Below are 17,342 nucleotides of genomic sequence, written 5' to 3' on the forward strand. Positions count from 1 at the left end.
GAGAATGAGGATGTGAATATAACACTAAGTGTAAATAAACTCCAGACTACTTTGAACTTTCGACCCACAGATGAACCGGCGCCTCTCTGACTTTCACCGCTGCGCTCCGGATGAAGCTAAATATGAAAGCAAACACACTGTTTATATCTAAAAACCCTGAGCCTTTCTAATGCAGGCAGAATGTGCTCTGCAGCACCTCCTTCCTATCCCCTTCGTCATGTATATCAGCCCGCCTTTGCACTTGACCAAATATAAATGTTTCTTGGCCCGGCGACAGGCTGAAATGGGGAGGAGTCCGACAAAGAGTTCAGCTTAGGACAGACTGAAGGACAAACGGGGAGGAGGAAAGACTGGTTTGATATAAAAATAAGAGGACAATAACGAATACTGAGCACCATCTACCTGAGGAACAGTAAGTTTTTACCAGATTTTACTGTATTTTAACTGAAAAAGGGCTGTCAAAATTCTGGACATACACCAGCAGTGGTAGGCCTTTGCTCAAACCTGCTTTGTAGCTACTTTGTTTGGTACTAAAGCACATGACACATGTGGTTTAAATAACCTTATCACTGCATATTCTTTTCAGCTGATGTTTAATTTCTTCTTAAAATTAAAATAATTACATGTTGCATCATTTTACTTTTTATATTGCACATAAAATTCCAATAGTCAGATTCTGTCTGCTTCTACGTGCACTCTGGTGTAAAAAGTGAATTATTTATATCTACAGTTGCTATTAAACTCTTTGTTTTCCTCTCATTCCACCTGTTCAGATGTCAGCCGCCTTAGCCGCTCGCCGGGTGCTTGCTGCTGCGTCACATTCAGGCAACGAAGGAGGAGGTCAGCCTGTCCTTTATAACTGAATACCATAATGGTTCAAAGCCTCCAAATTTTAAGCCTCCCCATTAGAGATCAAAACTAAGGCACATTTACTTTTTAGTTGAACATTAACTGAAATGTCTGCAGAGCTGGCAGCTATCCTTGCTCTGGCAAATAATCACAAACTGACCAATAGTGAGGCAGGTCCTGTGATTTATTCCTCGGGCTTTAACTAGTGCTTAATTTGTGTATTTCTGTTGTTTCGGACAGCAAAGACCTGGAAGATACTGACCATCGTCTTGGCCCTTCCTGGGGTTAGTGTCTGCATGGCCAATGCTTACATGAAGGCCCAGGCGCACTCACATGACCAGCTCGAATTTGTGCCATATTCTCACCTGCGTATCCGCACCAAGGTGAGTCTCTGGTTAATGTACTAATTAACAACCATTTATAACTATAAACGCTCACTCTTTCAATATCATTTTCTCCAAAATACTATATGTCCCCTTCCAGAAATTTCCCTGGGGAGATGGAAACCACAGTCTGTTCCACAACCCGCACACCAACCCTCTGCCTGACGGCTACGAGAGCTCCCATCACTGAGAGGATCACCTCCGTTTCTCGGCTCTATCCTGCTGCATGCTTCAAACTCCAGTCTGCAGTCTACTTGGTTTAATTAAAACGGCTGAGGGGCCAAGCAGACAGCCAGGAATAAAACCACTTTGTGCTGTATTACCATGAGTGCCAGTTCATTTTTTAAATTGGAGAAGTGCTCAATTTAATTTAATCAATATACAAAATATGTGTCTGTGTGTGTGTGTGTGTGTGTGTCTGTGTGTGTGTGTGTGTGTGTGTGTGTGTGTGTGTTGCTGTGATGAAAGTGTATTTACATCTCATTATTTAGACCGATGTGATTGCAGATTGCACTGAGTTTTTTCATGAGGGGTGCCCAATTTAGAAAGATTAAAATCCAACACATATCAGGCTTTAAATATAAAAAAATTATTCTGTTATACATCGGGGGGGAGTTTTCCTATTGTTAAACAATAAGTAGCACCAAGTATCATAAGTGACCTGACTCGGTGGCAGATTCCACCGTATCATAAAGGTGCATTATTTTCCAAAAACTATCCAGACGACTGCACTGGCACGTTGCTTCACACCAACTCAACGGTTGCCAACATAAAATTTTTGGCAACCGTTTCCCAAACTGAAACCTTTTATGCATGACCAATTTTTAAAGACACAGCATGCTGGGTTTACGTGAGCCTGGTCACAACAGTTAGGCTAACTTGACATTTACTAGCCTAATTGAGGTGGGTTAGGTCTCCAGTGTCACCCTCCTCTCTCCAGCTGTTCTGTCTGCAGAACTGCACAATTAGCATTGCAGTGACAAATGTAACAGCAGGGCTGCCCCTGAAGTACACGTATAGCTGGACCTCCATTGGACTGGAGCGCTGTTAAACCTACGATGCCCAACACCACCACCTAACTTAGTGCATTTATTCTAGTACAATTTTAATGTATTTGTGTTTTTTTACAACTATTCCTCTGTTACACAGCTTTCGACTACAAATAGCATCAATTTTAAAGCTTACTTGGGGAGATTTTAAACTAGAAATTACTTTATGTTGGCTTATTGATAAAGCTATCCAGCAGTAGAAATAAAATCTTCTCCAGCTGATCTACACATTCATGAATTAATGGTTATGATTCATTAATATAATGTATCTGATTCTGAATAATGAGAACTTTTGGTCAGAACCAAATATCCTGATTGCCTGCAGGTCCTCAGAGTCCCACTCCACTGACAAAAAAAATGCATTACCCATTTACAAAATTTTGTATAAATCAGTGTGGTAGCTTGCCTGGTGTTGCCAGGTAGATAATTTGATTAGCAGAAACCACTTTTTGAAATACCAAGATGATGTCTCAGAGAAAAAAAAATGTTGGACTGGAAGGAAACAAAGACACTGGGAAGTTAATCACCCACTTCAAACATGAAAAGAAAGTACTGTATACCTGTATACTGTTACGTGCAGTCAAAAGAAAAAAGCTGAACAGGTACTTGCCTGCTTCTTTTATCCATAACAAAACCGTAACTCGACCAACTTTCAAAGCTTTAGGTTTTCCCTTTTTGTGTACGCGCACCCTCCCACAAGAAGAAACTGAGAACAAAGTGATGTTCCACCAATATATTTACTGGCATAAATTTATAGGCCATTTTAAATGTATATACGTTGCTTATCTGCTATTCCATTTCATCTCCAACAACTGGCTCTCAGACCAGCCCTCATAATTTCAGCTACATGGCATTTATCAAATGCATGACAGACATCTGCTTTAACGTTTCCCAGGTTAAAAAAAAAAAAATTATTAAAAAAAAATTCACCAACAGTAAATTATAGTAGATGTACATCATGCTGGGACGTGCTACATTTACATCCAAGCTAAACAGAAATGTATTCTTCAAAATGATCAAAATAAATCAACATAAATCAGCAGTTCCTTCTGTAAGTGCTGGAGCAGCATATTTTATAGGTAACCATGCTGCTGTAAACCACATAATCCATGTGCTTGCTAAACATATGACAATGGAAACTCTAGAGACTTAAACTCACGCTGTGCCCCTTTAAATTATGTGATCAATCAGTATTTCGATCCTTACTCAGGTCAAAGCTACGGAGACCAGACTTAACAGATCTTGTTTGAGAGTCTCTGCACAGTCAGCTTCTCTGGCCAGTCTGCGAAGGCAGTCCCCGGCAATGGAGGACGACAGGAAGGGCCGAGGACAGTCCTGACAGCCCAGCAGCAAGGACAGGCAAGCCCGGGCCAGTGCTGGGTAGCTGTACCGCTGGGAAAACCAGTACACCTGGGGCAGCAGAGCAGCCAGAACACCACCTTCAGCAAATGTTTCCGAGGAGCGAGAGCCCTGAGCCGCAGATTCAGGAAGCTGTTCTGAACCTTTAATCAAGCTCTTTGGTCTTAAAGTCAGCTCTTCTGGACTGACTGATTTGTCCACTGTTTTCTTACCGTCTGTCTGTTGCAGGGAATTTGGTTTCTTTGTTTTTTCAGTTTGCATCTTAAATCCTGTCAGCTCAAGCTCTGACGTTCGATTGGCCAGGCTTTCCTCAGCAGACTCGGGGCACTCGTGGTCCATTTTGGATGCATCCTTTTCAGTGTTGGCCTCTGTTGGAGTCTGATTAGCAGCTTTCGGAGAGCAGGACAGGAGAAATGACACACACAGGTCCTCTAAGTCTCTCTGTAGCTCACTCACCAAAAACCTGCAAGCTCCAATCATCATCTCACATAACGGAGTTTTCTGGAAATCCACGTTTCCTGCCGAGCGCTCCTCTGTCTCGCTTTCATAGAGACTCAGACCATCGAGCACCAATTTGTCCAAAATCTGGCACTGCCCGCTCTTCCTTCCTTCCTCCTTTTCCTTAATCGTTTCTTCACCCTTAGTAAAGCGACATCCATGCAGATAATGTAGCACTGGTAATAATGCACCTCTGCTGACATCTTTAATGGGGATAGCTTCTTTTGAATTGCCCTGAGCTTCTCCAAATCCACCACTCAACAGGGCCCTGAAATACTCAGAGCCAACCCCACCTGTGCCCTCAACCCCAGCTACAGCCTCCCTGCAGGCTGGGACCTGGGTCCCATCATCCAGCAGCAAGAGCAGATCAAAGTTAGAGATGCTGTAAGGGCAGGTGTCTGCTAGCCGAGCTTTTTTAGAGGGAGGCGGAGAAACATGGCCAAGGCTACTGATCGACTGTCTTATAACTGGAATTGAATGTTTTTTGTCAAGCTCGGTTTTAATGGTACCTGTGAGAGCAGACAGGCATCCAATCAGGAGAGAGAAGTACAGCGAGTGGAGATGTGAGGTCACACCTGAATGTGGAGAATTCAACAAGTCAATAAGCAGTCTTTCACATTCAGCAGGGTGGTCTTCGTCCGCACCATCATCATCGTCACAGCTGAGGGGCTGCAGGGCCAAGAGCAGCCCGCCACTGTCCAGAAGAAGTTTCTTCAGCAGTTGCTTGTTGCTGTACGAAAAAAAGAAAAGGTAAAAACATTCATAGGGAGTGTTTATTATCTCATATACACACTGTTACAATGGTGGATACTCCTACTCAAGAAGGAAAATGTTTCAAATAATGAGGTCAGCATAAGTACAAGTAATCCCTGAGACAAAAACCTCACACTACACTGTGCTTTAAAAGCTTATTTTCAGGCTTTTCTTTATTATCTGATCTATAAGATGTCAGGATGTCTGGCAGTTCCTAATACAGTCATTTCAGGCACGCAGGTAAGAGAACAGAAGCCCCGCCTGCCAGCTGTTCAAGTCTTCTGTTTACAAGAAACAGGCAGTCTGAGGATATTTGGCGTAAAGGTTGAAGAACTACAACAGCTTGTTTCAGATAGAAGATTTCCATATTTCAGAAAAATAATGCAAGTAGTAGAATAGAATAGAATAGAAAAAAATAAGGAGATGGAAATTACTATATTTGGTCTACTTCAAAATTCATCACAGATTACTGTTATGTGGGGCTGCAGCTATTGATTATTTTACTAATCGATTAATCTATCCATTATTCCATCGATTAATCGAGTAGTCTAATAAGAAATATTTTTGTCTTATTAATGAGTAATAAGAAAAAAAACACAGGTTTTTTAAAACGAACTGCTCATTATGTTCGCAATGTCTTTTGTTTTATCCATCAACAAAACAACCTCTTTTTATTTATGTTTTAAATGCATAAAAATGTCTTAAATGCAAAAATATATTTTAAAAAATACCCTCAAGTATAGCCAAATAAAATAAGATGAATATGCAATCTAAACTAACGCATAAAAAAATTAATCTTTACTGTCTTTTTGGAAGGCTTTATGAGTTTTTGTACGTGTGTTTTTATGTGTTAAAGTGTGCAAGTGAATGACTGAGTTTGTGTCTGTAAGGAAAAAGGAAAATGTAGTGGCTGAAACGAAGAGAAGCAAGCATATCTGAATATTCTGAAGTTTGCCCTGTGCGTTGATGCAAAGCTTTTGTGTTGCTGAAAAGAAGAGGTTATGATGGTGTAGATAATGAACATTAACAATAATTCACCGTCCAACCTAAGATCCCTCGGGTCAGTGGCTCAGAGTTTTACTGGCCCATGTACTTTTTTTGGGCTTGTGAAAAAAACGTTCATTTGTATATTTTTAAATATTAACGCAATTTAATTGAGACAGTATTTTAGATTATTGCACTTCGAATCTGAAAAATGTTACATAAGCTTTGAAATAAATGGTCTAGTGCACACCATGCCTCCGTTTAGACTCACACCTGTTTGCATCCATGTAAAATAGGACAGCTGCCGTCAGCTGTCAGCGAGCTGTATAATTTAACCAGTCTGGTATCAGACTAAGTTACCAGTTCATCTGCATATTTTAATACAACTCCTGGAGGCTTGCTGCAGATTTTTCACCTGCATAAAACAAATGGCGGTGAATGAAGCAGCTACAAAGTTTGTTTTTCTTCATATCACAGTTTGTTGATGAGTTGGTTTGATGAAGAACTCGTGGTAGCTTTTTCCCAGTAAAGGTTTTAATGGTGATTACAGGAACAGTGCTGCTGTTTTGGACACGAGAAACATGTTTTCTTTCACTCAACCTGAGCCCACAGTCTCGTAATGACTCCGCCTCTTTGCTCTTCGCGGGATGTAAACAGACTCCGCCTCCCCATTAAACTGTGGTAGCATCATCACTGCTGCTGTTGAGTTATCTGTGTTTTTGTTTAAAATTGGGAGCTGTGTGGGCTTTTTTTTTTTTTTTTCACATCCTGCTCCTAAATATGTTTGTATTGCAGGTCTATTTTTTAAGTCGCAAATCTGGGAGAAACGCTCGCGTTTCCATGGTGACAATGTTCCATACAGAGCCATGCCTTAAACGAAGTGTCGAAGCAAAGAATGTGTGTCAAGAAATTTTTATAACTGAAATATTCGAAATACTCAATAAATCATTGCAGCCCTACTGTTATACATTTAGTATTTTTATATAAATACATCATCAGTATACATCCAATACTTACCTGCTGATTAATGGCAGAGACAGTGCACAGTTCAGCTTATCTGAGTCAGAGCCAGACAGCATCACATGTGCAAGAACCCCAGAGCCAAATCCAGACTCACACTGGACACGCAGGTTATTCAGAAGGGCCACACCTGCAAAGTCAGCACACAATTATAAACTCTTTAGTCTTACATAAAAAAAATAAAAAGACCAGATATTATAGTTGATCAAACAAAAGACGGTTCCTGAGATAAATTCTGATCAACAGGGAATCAATATCGTCCCTGTAGTTAACCAAATGTGACCAAGCAGCAACTGAATTAGTTGAATTTTCAGTGTATCGGTGTAAAGTTCAGGATTACTTGTTAGGAGACATTTCACTTGTAGCTTTGCTTTCTCGGTTCAAATAAAAATGAGTCCAATACAGCAAAATAAGCAGATTTTAAATGTAAAAGATTAACACTGCACCTCTACTCTTTGAGCATATTTAATTACTTAAGTGTGCATTATTTAAATCTTGTATTTTAAGATGACTGTGTTCATCTCACCAAGCTGTTTAACTTTGGCTTTCACTCTGTCCGTCTGCCTGTCCCCTCCTTCAAACCCTTCTTCTCTCTGGCAGAGATGGTGGCGAATGAGCGCTACAGAACCCGTTCGGACAAGCGACTGCAAACAGTTCGGGTTGCAGCTCAGCCGGCAAAGCATGCGGAAGCACCTGCTGCTGGGGTCCTCATGCTGGGTAAGGTAGAAGAGCAAGCCGGACATGACGCCTGAGCTGACCAGAGCAGCACTTGGATCAGTGGCGTGGGAGAAGCGCGACAGCAGCAGCAGGATGGGTGACTCGGGCGTCCAGGGTTCGGGGTGGTAAGGGTGATGGAAAGCTGATGCGCGAGGCACAGATGGAGGTGTCTCAAGTGTGACTTTAGTCAAAGACGTTGTTGATTGAGCCCGCGGCCTGCGTCTGAGTGGGGATGAAAACTTGGATGGAGAAACGGGGGTTTGGCTTGTTTTAGTGGGAGAGGAGATGATGGAGGAACTAGGCTGGGTTTGTGGTGAGAGCCCATTGGAGGGAGGCAGATCGTTGACTTTCGATGATGACAAGGGCGAAGGGTGAGGTGCTTTTTTAGAAGCAGAAGAAATAGCGGGGTTGGGTGAAGAAGAGTTTTTAAGAGAGGAACTGGAATATGGGTTTGAAGAAGGGGTTTGAGGTGATGAAGATGGCGGGATCTGAAGACTTCCCCATTCTCCATCAACATTAGATGAATTTAGAAGGTCCCCTTCAGAAGCTATCAAGCCCTCAGACACCAACCAGGACCTGGAGAAAGGAATGAAGATGCGTATAAATGCGTATATAAAACAGAAAAGAAACAATGTATTGCGAAAACGACATTTTAAAAAAGCATTTCCTTTTTCCATACCTGAGACTTAAAAAGCTGGATGAGCCCTGCTCCCTACCAGATTCTTCCTTTTTGTGTCCCTCGGGAGGAGGAAAATCGAAGGAATCAAAACATGATGAAGACAGGAGCTCGGTGGGAGACGTACTTGAGGAGAGGCTCACGTCCATCTTTTCAGTCAATGGCTCCTCTCCTCTGGTGAGCTCAACTAGCCGTGCAACAAGAAGAGGAACCAGCCCCAACTCCTGCAGCTGCTCCATGGCAGATTCATCAAAAACAAAGTCTACACAGGCCATAAGAGCAAGCCGGGAAAGAGGATGACTCTGATGAGCCGACAAAAAGCCAATCAGCACCTCCAGTCCGCCGCTCTCTTTCACCTTGGCCCGGTTCACGGCCTCTTTGCAGCACAAGCAAAGAGCCTTGAGGAAGACTCCTGACTTCAGTGGGTCCCTTTTAACCTCCTCTGTGAACTTCTGGATGACTCCCAGTGACCCCACAAGAGGGCGTAGGCAACCCTGAGAGCACATATTGGCTAATGTTTTCAGTGCCAACTCTTCAAAGGGTTTACCAGACTCTCCTGTTACCATGACACCCAGCTGAGCGAGGACCCCGGAACGAGACACCTCCCTAGCACATTCAACACCACAGCCCCGGGTGAGCTCATGGAGAGTCCTGAGAGCTGCTCGCCTCAACCCCTGGGGATACTCTGGTGCAATAAGAGGGGTGAGCGCAGATAAGGTCCCTTGGGTGAGCAATGAAAGGCGATTAGAGGGCGTATCACAGAGGTAGAGAAGGGCTCGAGCAGCAGACTGAGCACACTCAAGTTTGGGACAGGCGTCTTTGGGTGGAGCAGCTGTGGGGGAGGACGGTGCAGATGAAAGAGACACGCAGAGAAGGAGAAGAGGAACACCACCTGTATGATAATAAGAACGATTAACAATCAGAGCAGAAATTATATAGATTCACAGGTCAAAGAAAACACATTTTTATAGACCTGCTTTTATGTGATGGCATTACATGCGATATCTTTGTACTGTCTGGTTATCAGCTTTCAGTTTTTTTGTTTATTGTCTTCTTTCTTTCACCTGTTTGACCTTAATGTTCGACTTTAAACCTGCCCTTTGAGCCCTCTGCTTTTTCCTGTCTGTTACAACACTTATTATTATTATTATCATTATTATTATTATTATTATTATTATTATATATTATATTAAGACATCTACAACTAAAAAAGCCCGTTTGGAAGCTTTTGAGCTCATTTCAAATGCTGACATGTCAGCTACAAAAGGGGATGTGACACACAGTAGTAGGTCAGACATACCAGCAGAGTGGATGAGTCCAGAGCTTTCTGGATCCATGGCCAAGTTCCCTAAAGCGCGGGCTGCTCGGTTCAAGACTGTCTCCAGTGCCACATTTTTCTTCAGGATGTCCACTACAATGGGAATTTTTCAGATATGAGTTATGATAAAGATAGCTTAACTTTAAAAAGTATAGTATCTAGTATAAAGATAAATCACCACTTACCTACAATATTTATCCCATCAAGTTTACGCACCTGATATCGTAGGAAAGTGGGAAAACATTTTAAATGTTAGTGACTTTAATAGATGCTTTAATAAACAGACTTCTCTATTATTTCTTGTCTCACCTCTATTCGTGTCTCCAGCTCAGTGCAGCAGTTGCCCAGGATGCTAAGAGCCAGATCCAGAGTTTTCCTCGAGCACTCTGGGTGTTTAATCAGATCCAACAGGTGCCGGAGACCACCCTGACTTCTGAATCTTGCAATGCCAGCCTTGCCGCCCTTGATGTGCTGCGTCCTAATAGCAACAAGTGCTCGCCACTGGGAGACTTTGGCTCTCTTGTCCGTTTCTCTGGCACCGCCTGAGCCTGACTGTCCCTGACGCTCAGACCCCGATCCAGGTTTGGAGATGTGAGCCAAGCACCAGGTCAAAGAAGACTCTGGTGATGGTTGCCCTTCCCTGGAGGGTGTTCTCGGGTTTTTTCTGTCACATTCTGCAGGTGATGCAGCCATGGTCCCCTGGATTTCCAGGCAACAGGTGTACTTATTTTAATTTATCCTCCTCAATTAAAACAAATATTATAGCCGCCGCGAGGCATCACTGGACGTTTCCAGTAAAACACCGAGAAATTATATACCATGGCCTTTCCACTTAAATATACTCAACTCTTGGTTTAGTTCACTGTCTTTAAAGTTTACGGAAAAAAAGCGACTTGTGTGGTTAAGAACTACAGATACCAGCATGAAAAAGGAAAGTGTTACCGCCGCACTGACGCCGCACTCCCCGACGGGATATGGAGTTCCGACGGCTTCGGTCCGCTCCCTTTAAAACTGGCCTACATTGTAAGAAAGCCAAGCAAACGTTAATCGACCAAGTGGACGTGTATTTTCTCGGTGTAATATATTTTTTACACACAAAATGACGAATTAAATCTCTATTTTATCAATGTTTTGTTACCACTGGCCGAATAATTTTTGTGAAACAAACTGCAATCGAGTGGGTTAGCCGCTAACGCCATCTTTAGCCAAACAACAAAACAGGGTCGGCCGAGGGAGGGAGCAGGGAGTGAAGAGGTGGGTCGGTTAAAAATACTCTGGGACGTGTAGTTCGAATTTGATAGCGCTCAGTTCCTTTTGTGCGAACCATCCTTCTGAAAAACTACACCCCCCATGACCGCGACAAATCGTAGCTTACGTTAAAAGAGTCAAAGAGTTTAGGGATTGTAGTTCATCCGCTAGTCCAGAATACAAAAAAGAATAGGCGTGATAACCACAATGAACTACAATTTCCAAGCTACCAAGCGACGTTGTTCTAGTCATCGTCTTTCTCGACGCGAGAGGGGGCATCGGTGACCCTTGGATGTTGTTAAATTCCGCGATAGATACACCGCTAGTAAATAAAAAAACAACTTTAACTGTAATGGTTGTGCTTTTAATAAGATGGAGGTAATCGAGACAATTGTGATACAAAACTCCGAAGTGGAAGGAAAGGAAACGGTCGTGTCCAGTGTGGATACGGATAAAACAAAAGCAGGTTAGTACTCAGCAGGGACGTTTCCAGGATTTTTTTTATTTTTTTGTAAGGGGTGGAGAATGAGAATGGGGGTGGAGAATGAGAATGGGGGTGGGGGCAAGAACAACAACAACAACCTGGTTTATTGCATTAAAAGTATCACTGCACAGAATTTGTATTCAATAAAAACTGCTTTACAATGTAGCTAAATATGCATTTACACACCCTTTCAGTTAAGTAAAAGTTAAGTGTACAAAGTACCTACAATAAAAGTACTTGATGTAGTACTTAATACAAAATCATATACCGGTACATTATTTTATGGTTGGTTTTATTAGTATTATTATTGGAATAGTTTTATTTATATTTTTAAACTTAATATGTGACTATAGCTTTAAAATATAGATCAAGAACAAGATATGCATCCAAAATATAGTGTAGTATTGGAAAATACCATAACACAGAAAAACTTAATTGTAGTTGTATTGCAGTTGTAGTTGTTCTCATGATGTTCAGCATTTTAAGAAAAAACTACTGTAGACCAAGGCATTGTCTTTAGTAACCCCCAAAAAAGCAATCAATCTGATCATGTACCTTTTTTCACTCCTAGAATTTATCTGGACAGTTCAGGCTACATGGCATCTTGTCAATACCCGGCTTGAAATGGATCAGGCCTTTGACCAGCCAGTCTGCAAGAAAAAGAAACTATGGGAAATGGTTGCAGAGAAGGTCAATGCCAAATTGAGGGAGTCAGAGGTCACTGATGTCACTGTGAAGGCGTACGAATGTGATCTCAAGTGGAGAAACATGCTGGCCACATACAGAAAAAACGCAGAGAGGGCCAAGAGGTTGGGAGTGACCAGCGTCCACTGGGAGTTCTTCAAAGCTATGCACGAAGTCCTGGGTAAGAGCAGGGAGGAGATCGAAGCCCAGCGCAGGGCCAAACTCAGCGGGACCAAAGTAGGAAAAGCTATAGCGAGCAAGAGGTTTACCCCTATCCTCCCTACGCCTCCTGCAACAGCTGCTCCCTGCCCCACCAGGCCTCCGCAGGATGTCCTGCAGCTGTACATGGAGCTGCAGGAGAGGAAGATGAACATGTGGGCGCAGCAGAAAGCACTGGAGGAGCGAAAAATAGAGGCCATCAACAACCTGGCCCAAGCCATCTCCAGCCTGGCTCAGAAGAACAGCACACAGATATCAAAGGATGGACATTAGGAGAGAGGAAACGCAAAATTACCAAGACCTTCCAAGACACTGCATGAGAAGAACAGCTCGTTTCCAGTGTCTAATGTTTTTAGACTGGTCCTTTTTCACATTTTTACCGTTACAGTTTACAGAGTAGCTTGGATTAGCAGGTGTACAGTATGAGGCCTCCTCCTGGTGCTCAAAATAATGTAAGAATATTTTATTTTTATACCAAAATAGAAAACTTGGATGAGGTTGAAGAGCACACACAAATGACGCATCCACCCCCATTTGTTAAAGAACTCTACGAAAATAAACTGTACGTAAATAAAGTAACCATGGCCGGGCCAAAAGCAGTCAAATACAATACAGATTTCAGTAATGGGATTAATGAAGACACTGGTATAAATGTTAAAGTATTAATAAGATACTCTTTGTTGATAACTCTGTCTCTGTTGTGTGTTTTTTATGCTGAAAGCTTTCTGCAAATCTTTCCAGTACATATACTTATTTAGTTTTAAAACAAATTATTAGTATCAGTAGCAGTAATGCAGTGTGACAGTGCTACCCACTGAGCATTGGCACAGAAACAGGCTCTGGCTGTCTATTACCTTAGAGAACGGTACACAAAATACTGGAAGTTACCCCCGTGCATCTTCTTATTGGAACGTGTGGTAAAATTACTCTAATATGACAACTTGCTCAAGCTAGAGGTGAAATATGCAGGGGGAGAAGACCTAAGTGTGTGAGAATGCAAGGGCTCTAAATGATGAAAGTAGAAATGGGACAGTGCTTTGCGACATATAATGTGACGATACTTTCATGACAGAACACATTTCATGCTATTGTGGTTTCTGAACTTTAAATTTAGGCTCTTTTTTTAGGTCTTCTTGTCTACCAGGTGCCTGATTTGAACACAAAGAATTTACTTATAACAAACTAACTTTGTCAAGGATTAAGAGTAAGCTTCTTTCAGCTGCTCCTTTATTCACAAAGGGTCACTGCAGTAGATCCACATATTTGACTTGCCAGATTTTTACACCCAGTGCCATTCCTGACACGCCTTCCTCCTAATCTTGGACTATAGATCTTTTGTGTGTAAGGAAAATGTATTAACGCTACACTATGGAGATGATGAAGTAAAAAAAAGGTAAATTCTTGATGAATTAATTCTGTGTGATATAAAGTGTCATTCCTTTGAATTAATGAAAAGTTGGGGTTTTTTGTCACATTAAGGTTGGCAGCTACCTCCATCCCTGTTGGTTGAGCTTGACAAGTTGTTACCTAATGAGCACATCCTGGATGATCCTCTCTTTCGACTCTTAAAATTGACAGTGATTTACGTAATAAATTTAATGTTGTGTTCAATTTAACCTGGAATGTGTTTACTGAAGTCTTAGAGCGAGGGAGGCCCATTTTCCTACGGAGAGCCCTTCACCACTCTCGCTCTATGACCTCAGGGAAACCTTTGCTGTTGGTTTTTAGGGGTTCAGTTACTACCTTCAAATGTTAATGAATGCAACATGCCAGGATCACAAGCACAACTGAAGAAGTTTATTAACAAATTGAAATGTTCACGCGTTTCCATGATTAAAGCTTTTAAACAGCAAATCTGTAATAGAGTCACGTCTGCGTACACCCTCGTCATCCACCTCCCCCTCTTCATCTTGGGGTGTGGCTTCCTCCTTCTCTCCTTGAACCACCTGTCCTAGGTCCAGAAACACATTATGCAACACACAGGCAGTCAGCACAACAGCTCTGGCTCGGTCATAGTTTCCAATATCCAGATACGTGAGCCTCCGAAACCTGGCTCTCAGATCGGCAATGGCCTGATCTAGGATCTGAAAATGCTCCTCCAGCGTCTTGTTGAAGAGCGCCTCTCTTGGTCCGTGACTTCCTGTGTACGGGGTTAAAATCTGATCAGTAAGTGGGTAGCCAACTCTGGCCACAAGGCAGGAGCTGGAAGGCATGAGCTCAGGGTTCTGTTTGAGTTTGTCTCTTAGAGCACGACCTCTGTCCACATGAGATCCTTTACTGATTCTGCAGTGCAAGAACCGGCCTCTAATGTCACACACAAGCTCAAGGTTTAACCAAGAGTCAGGAGGGGCCTCCATCTTCATTCTCTTCACCTCAGGTACAGTGCTCTCCACATCATGTTTCCCAATAGGCAGGCGGATAGGGATCCGGGTGTGTCCCAACACTCCCAAAACCTGAGGAACACCTTGTCCTCCTTCTAGTTCCTTTTTTCCTATTAGCTTGGAGAATGGGAAAAGTGCCTCTACAGCCTCTTTCCCTGAAGAACACAGAGAAAATATTATTATCATCATAATTTGCCCAAATATGAATAATGACCCAACAAATTAACACACCAGCTGGCCATTTGATGTGCCTCTCCTCCAGCATGTTTATGCGCTGGCAGAAAGAGAAGAAGATCCTGTGGATGTTTCCCTTCTCCAGCTGGAAGCGGCGGGACACAGTGCGGTAGCTGACTCGCTCGGACAGCAGTGTGAGAGACAGGAGGACCGTGTGGGACATTGATAAGCGAGCCCGTCCAGCCATTCGTGTCCTGGATTTGGAGCTTTGAAGTAGGTCTGAAATGTACTGGTGAAACACAGACACAAACAAAATACAACAGTATTTAATAGGTATGTATCCACTTTCTTCTCCTTCCAGCTCATGCAGAGTTTCTGGTTTTCTACTGGGATGTCAGCCACATCTCAAAGAAAAAGAAGCGTTTTCCACTTTTTATTGGTAAGATAAAACAAATGAATCCAGCAAAAAGTTATTAGATTAAGGAGTAATGACAAACATATGACATGCAGAGCTTATAATTTGATTAAAGGGAGTGTTATACATGATTGGTACACTTTAGAAATTCCTATTAGTTTATCTCATATTCAGGTTCAAATTCTTTTTAATTGATTTTGGAATATCCTGTTACATATAAGTTTGAAAATTCAAACAACTGGCCAAAAATTGTCACTATCGTTTTTAATAGTAGTTTAAAACTGTAAAAGCTTTCTCAGAGGAAAACTAAAGCCACAAAACTACCTTGATCGCTGGATTATCCACTGTATCATCTCGCTCCTGGGACTCTGCAGCCTCCTCCTCTTCTTTCTCTTCCTCCTGCTCGGAGGGACTGGATGTTGTTGCTGTGTGTAAAACTTGGGGCCCCACCTGATTCTGTAGTAACTGTACGTAAATAGTAGTGGTAGGAGGAGGAGGAGGACGGTGGGACTGCTTTTCCAGTTTTGCCAGGAGCTGTGACTCCAGGATCTCTTCCACCGCCTGGTCCAGCCTGTGCTCCAGCTCGCCCGCAGACAGAGGCTGCCACTCCCGCTCCACCATGTCCAGCACGGCCCTACCTGCCGATAAAACACATTCACTGACATCCATTTTTTTAATACCGGCGATAGATAAACAACATGCTTTCAGAGCATGGAAGCCAAACAGAGGTCACAGGTCCTTTCAAGCAATTGCAAGCCCATTCTGTTGTTAGCACAATGCTAATCTAGCTCGCTGGTTAGCGAGCTAATGTTTGCTGCTTTCAGGGAATGTCGGAATTTTGGCAGACTCATTGAGACGTTTAAGTGAGCGTATGAGCATCCTAAAGTTTTTTTTTTCATCATTATAAACAGAAGTGTAAAAAATGGTACACAGACAATAAAAAAAGTAAATCAAACAGTGAGCAATACAAACCACATACAAAACAAAATACAAAATTCAAAAACATATATGGGCAAAACTGATTTGACAGACTGTTAAGTATTAAGCCATTTTCATACTTATTAGAAAGTTTATTAGTCAAAAAATCAATTAAAAGCAATGATTATATTACTAGTGTATTTTTTAAAAATTGTTCATTTGTATTTACAATATGAACACAATTTAAACATATAAACTAAATATAAACATAATTTGGTTTTGGACTGCAATATGAAAAATATATTTGTTGGAAATTTCCAAACATTTGTACATATTAGTGTATGTATTAGTTTGTACAGAGATGTTTCTGATGTCAGTGCTATGGCAAAGTTGAAATGTTTACAGTTCTCACTTTTTTGTCTTGATTTATTTACCTCTTGTGTTAAAGAAATATGTCTCAGAAAGTTAAAGGTGAAAATAAACAAGAATGGTCAAATCTATTTTGAAGTCAACAAAAAGATTTTCCTAAAAGGAGGTTATTTACGCCACAGGCAATAAAAAGTCCCAACTTCTTCTTCTGTTATCATCACTATCTTGGTTGTTTCAGTCTAATTTTGATGCTTTCCAGTGAAGTAGATAGTAAATAGAAAAGAGCCAGAACGGTTTTATAACAGAAAACCAAAAGATTGATATCCATAATTATAGCAATAATTAAAAGACGGGATAAATAAGAGACTGCACTTCACAGTTTAGTGGTTTAGATTTTTATATGAAGCAATGCCCAGTTCTGGGTCCTACTATCATTCAGAGTAAACAACACATATCCTGCCAAATTAGATTCTGGCTAAATAAAGTTCCTTATTATTTAGAAAGCCAATTTAATACACACCAGTAGAAACTGCCCAGTGCTGGACGACGCCAGATTAAGCAAGACGTTGGTCTTTAAAAAAAAAAAAGTGCTACATGATGTATAACACAAAAAAATGAGCTTGGCACATAAAGTAAGGAAATGTGAGTATGGTATTATTTCTTTGTTGTAACAGTGCTTCTTGGCAATAAATCTTATACCATTGGAAAGCCTCCTTATTTCCCCTTAAATCAGCAGTGGAGAACTCCAGGCCTCGAAATCTTGTGTCCTGGTTTTAGATATCACCCTTGATCAACACACCTGAATCAAATGATTAGTTCATTAGCAGGCCTCTGGAGAACTTCA

At 41.7% G+C, this 17,342-nt stretch overlaps 4 protein-coding genes across 4 annotated transcripts; 2 read left to right on the forward strand and 2 right to left on the reverse strand.

The window, feature by feature from the left end:
* The first annotated feature begins 272 nt into the window (after positions 1–272).
* Positions 273–1,554, forward strand: LOC116328557 (cytochrome c oxidase subunit 6A, mitochondrial). The gene is made up of 4 exons (XM_031750375.2): positions 273–412; positions 774–840; positions 1,090–1,232; positions 1,333–1,554. Exons 2-4 carry the CDS (start codon positions 774–776, stop codon positions 1,420–1,422), a joined length of 300 nt encoding a protein of 99 aa, XP_031606235.1. The 5' UTR covers positions 273–412; the 3' UTR covers positions 1,423–1,554.
* Positions 1,555–2,999: 1,445 nt separating this feature from the next.
* Positions 3,000–10,822, reverse strand: armc5 (armadillo repeat containing 5). Its single transcript, XM_031750741.2, has 7 exons — positions 9,916–10,822; positions 9,792–9,822; positions 9,589–9,699; positions 8,292–9,180; positions 7,422–8,188; positions 6,893–7,025; positions 3,000–4,868 (listed from the first exon to the last, which is right to left on the reverse strand). Exons 1-7 carry the CDS (start codon positions 10,297–10,299, stop codon positions 3,488–3,490), a joined length of 3,696 nt encoding a protein of 1,231 aa, XP_031606601.2. The 5' UTR covers positions 10,300–10,822; the 3' UTR covers positions 3,000–3,487.
* An 80-nt stretch (positions 10,823–10,902) lies between these two features.
* Positions 10,903–13,654, forward strand: si:dkey-66i24.7. The gene is made up of 2 exons (XM_031750365.2): positions 10,903–11,320; positions 11,910–13,654. Exons 1-2 carry the CDS (start codon positions 11,227–11,229, stop codon positions 12,512–12,514), a joined length of 699 nt encoding a protein of 232 aa, XP_031606225.1. The 5' UTR covers positions 10,903–11,226; the 3' UTR covers positions 12,515–13,654.
* A 362-nt stretch (positions 13,655–14,016) lies between these two features.
* On the reverse strand, positions 14,017–16,122 carry LOC116328536. Its single transcript, XM_031750354.2, has 3 exons — positions 15,536–16,122; positions 14,854–15,085; positions 14,017–14,777 (listed from the first exon to the last, which is right to left on the reverse strand). Exons 1-3 carry the CDS (start codon positions 15,878–15,880, stop codon positions 14,059–14,061), a joined length of 1,296 nt encoding a protein of 431 aa, XP_031606214.2. The 5' UTR covers positions 15,881–16,122; the 3' UTR covers positions 14,017–14,058.
* Between the last annotated feature and the right edge of the window lie 1,220 nt (positions 16,123–17,342).

This window comes from Oreochromis aureus, linkage group 4, assembly GCF_013358895.1.
Source record: "Oreochromis aureus strain Israel breed Guangdong linkage group 4, ZZ_aureus, whole genome shotgun sequence".
Classification (NCBI taxonomy): domain Eukaryota; kingdom Metazoa; phylum Chordata; class Actinopteri; order Cichliformes; family Cichlidae; genus Oreochromis; species Oreochromis aureus.